Source organism: Limulus polyphemus, unplaced genomic scaffold, assembly GCF_000517525.1.
Source record: "Limulus polyphemus unplaced genomic scaffold, Limulus_polyphemus-2.1.2 Scaffold321, whole genome shotgun sequence".
Classification (NCBI taxonomy): Eukaryota; Metazoa; Arthropoda; class Merostomata; order Xiphosura; family Limulidae; genus Limulus; species Limulus polyphemus.
The window spans coordinates 574,938-577,125 of record NW_013665931.1 but is presented as its reverse complement, the minus strand read 5'-3'; the positions used below and the strand labels follow the sequence as shown (position 1 = coordinate 577,125).

Genomic DNA, 2,188 nt, shown 5'->3' with positions numbered 1-2,188 from the left:
TAAAAGAGTAGCCCAAGAGTTGGCGGTGGGTGGTGATGACTAGCTGCCTTCCCTCTAGTCTTACACTGCCAAATTAGGGACGACTAACGCAGAAATTCATAACAAACAATCCATGATCAGGAAATTTCTAGTTCGTGAGATTTAATTCTTGAAGCCGGAATATTATATTTCCGAGTATTTAATTTTCTAGTTACTGTTGTAATATACTCGTATATTGCATGACCTTGGATAGTTTCGCTTGATAAGCTAAAGAACGACAGATTCGAATGTATCGTCATCAGCACACTTTTTCTTCGCAGTTTTCCAACGTGGTCAGCTAAGTTCGAGGAAGAGTACCCTCAACGAAAGAGACTATTGAAGACTATATACACGTAATCTTAATTTTTAGAGAAGCAACGTGAAAGTTTTTTTTTTAATTTATGTAAGTTAACATATAAATGTTAGCGTGGACAATGAGCTTATGCAACAACAATAATTTTGTTTCCGATAATCTGTAGCTTCAGAACGTTATGGCCCTTAAAACAAAACACTCCGTGAGATAACACGTAAGCAGGTCTCATCAATTGCTAAAGGTCTCGTATGTTAGAACATGCACGATAAAACACTACGTCGTCATTAAAACAACATTAGAAAAACTGAATAATAAATGGGATTTTATGCCAAACCTTATGATATAAGAATGTCGAACTTTTTATCGTGTTTTATAATGGCTCAGAAAGGTGTTCATAACGAAGATTTTTGTTGTCGTCAGTCTTTTATTTTTTGTTCTCTTTCTGTAAGTGTTTTACGTGAGTGTTAACAGAACAGCTTTCAGGACCGATGTATATATGTGTGTGACTGGTTTACATAGAAAAAATGTCGATCGAGCACATGTTGACCGTGTGAGTACAAGTCTTGAAGTGAACACAGTCATAGTATCTTTCCGGTGTGTCAACCTAGTGTGCACTTTGTTACGTAATCCCAAAAGCGTGGGTGGAGATGGTAACCATGTCTGGCTTGTTTCTAAGACCCCGAAGTTTTATAAAACAGTGAGGTATGTATCACGCACGGGTAGTGGTTTTTCAGGATGTGTTTGTTCAGCCTGTCTTATCAGTCAGTGAGAATATATGATATTGTTGTTGCTATAGAATTCGGGGGGAGGGGAGTGATTTCATTAAATAGTTTGTATATTTTATAACTGCAAATCAGCACCGCACGGTTTTGTATTTTCTATTTGTAAAATTTGTATTTCAACAGTAGAGAGTGTATATATGAATGTCATGAGTATTGAGTTTTGAAATGTTTCGTACGAAAGAATACAGAGCACACGTCACGTGCTCAATCAAGAAGGGCCGTCTCCCACAGTGTAATGTTAGAGGTCAAGATATTGGATGTCCAGTCAAAATCGCAGAAATTAGTATCTGTGTATATAGGTGGTAAAATTCCTGTAATGTAAAACAAAGCCTAGATACACAGAAGTGTGTTGGACATTCTCATATTGTTACACTGCTCCAAGTGGCATTAGATTGTAATTTCTAGAGATTATCACAAGGTAAGTTATACAACAGTAAAGTAAACATTGCAAAATAAAGGTCAGCAAATTAACTTTCATTTTATTACCATGGTTTCCATAGATAACAAGACTAAAATAGATATGCATCACTATATAGAATTATATAACTCTAGAAGCATTATCTTACCATTTGTTGTGTAATTACGTTCGAACAGAGTATATATATATATATATATATATATTTATCAATAATCGTGTTTAGCACTTAACTTTTCGCGCATATGTGTGCTTAGTAGATGATTATTATAGCTGTAACAATTTATAAACTGATACTGGATTCTTGTTAGCATTATACATTATATATACCCCCTCCCCTGATGGCTTAGTGTTAAGTCTGAGGACTTGCATTTCTCAAAATCGGGTTCAGATACCCGTGGTGGGCGCAACACATATGGTCTATTTTGTAGCTTTGCGCTTAACAACGAAGAAATAAACACAAAATCTATACGTTTAAGTGTCTAAATCATTTGTTAAAGAACTGGGTTCTTTTATACAAATGCCGTATTTTTCGGTGTATAAGACGCACTTTTTTAACCCCAAAATTTGATTTCAATATCTGCTTGCGTCCTATCCACCGAAGGTATGAATAATATATATGTATATATATACGATATACACAAGCCATGTGTAAATATA

At 35.2% G+C, this 2,188-nt stretch overlaps 1 protein-coding gene across 11 annotated transcripts in view; it reads left to right on the top strand.

Moving 5' to 3' along the window:
• Window positions 1-2,188, top strand: part of LOC106457357 (protein draper-like) — a 64,100-nt gene that overhangs the window by 10,638 nt on the left and 51,274 nt on the right. The window contains exon 1 of one of the 11 annotated variants that reach the window (XM_022383260.1): window positions 813-1,033. The exons of 7 other annotated variants lie outside the window; for them this stretch is intronic. In XM_022383260.1, coding sequence (XP_022238968.1) covers window positions 828-1,033 — 206 coding nt within the window. In that variant the 5' untranslated portion in view covers window positions 813-827. 3 more of the 11 variants (XM_022383271.1, XM_013916766.2, XM_022383264.1) reach the window with 3 other exon arrangements.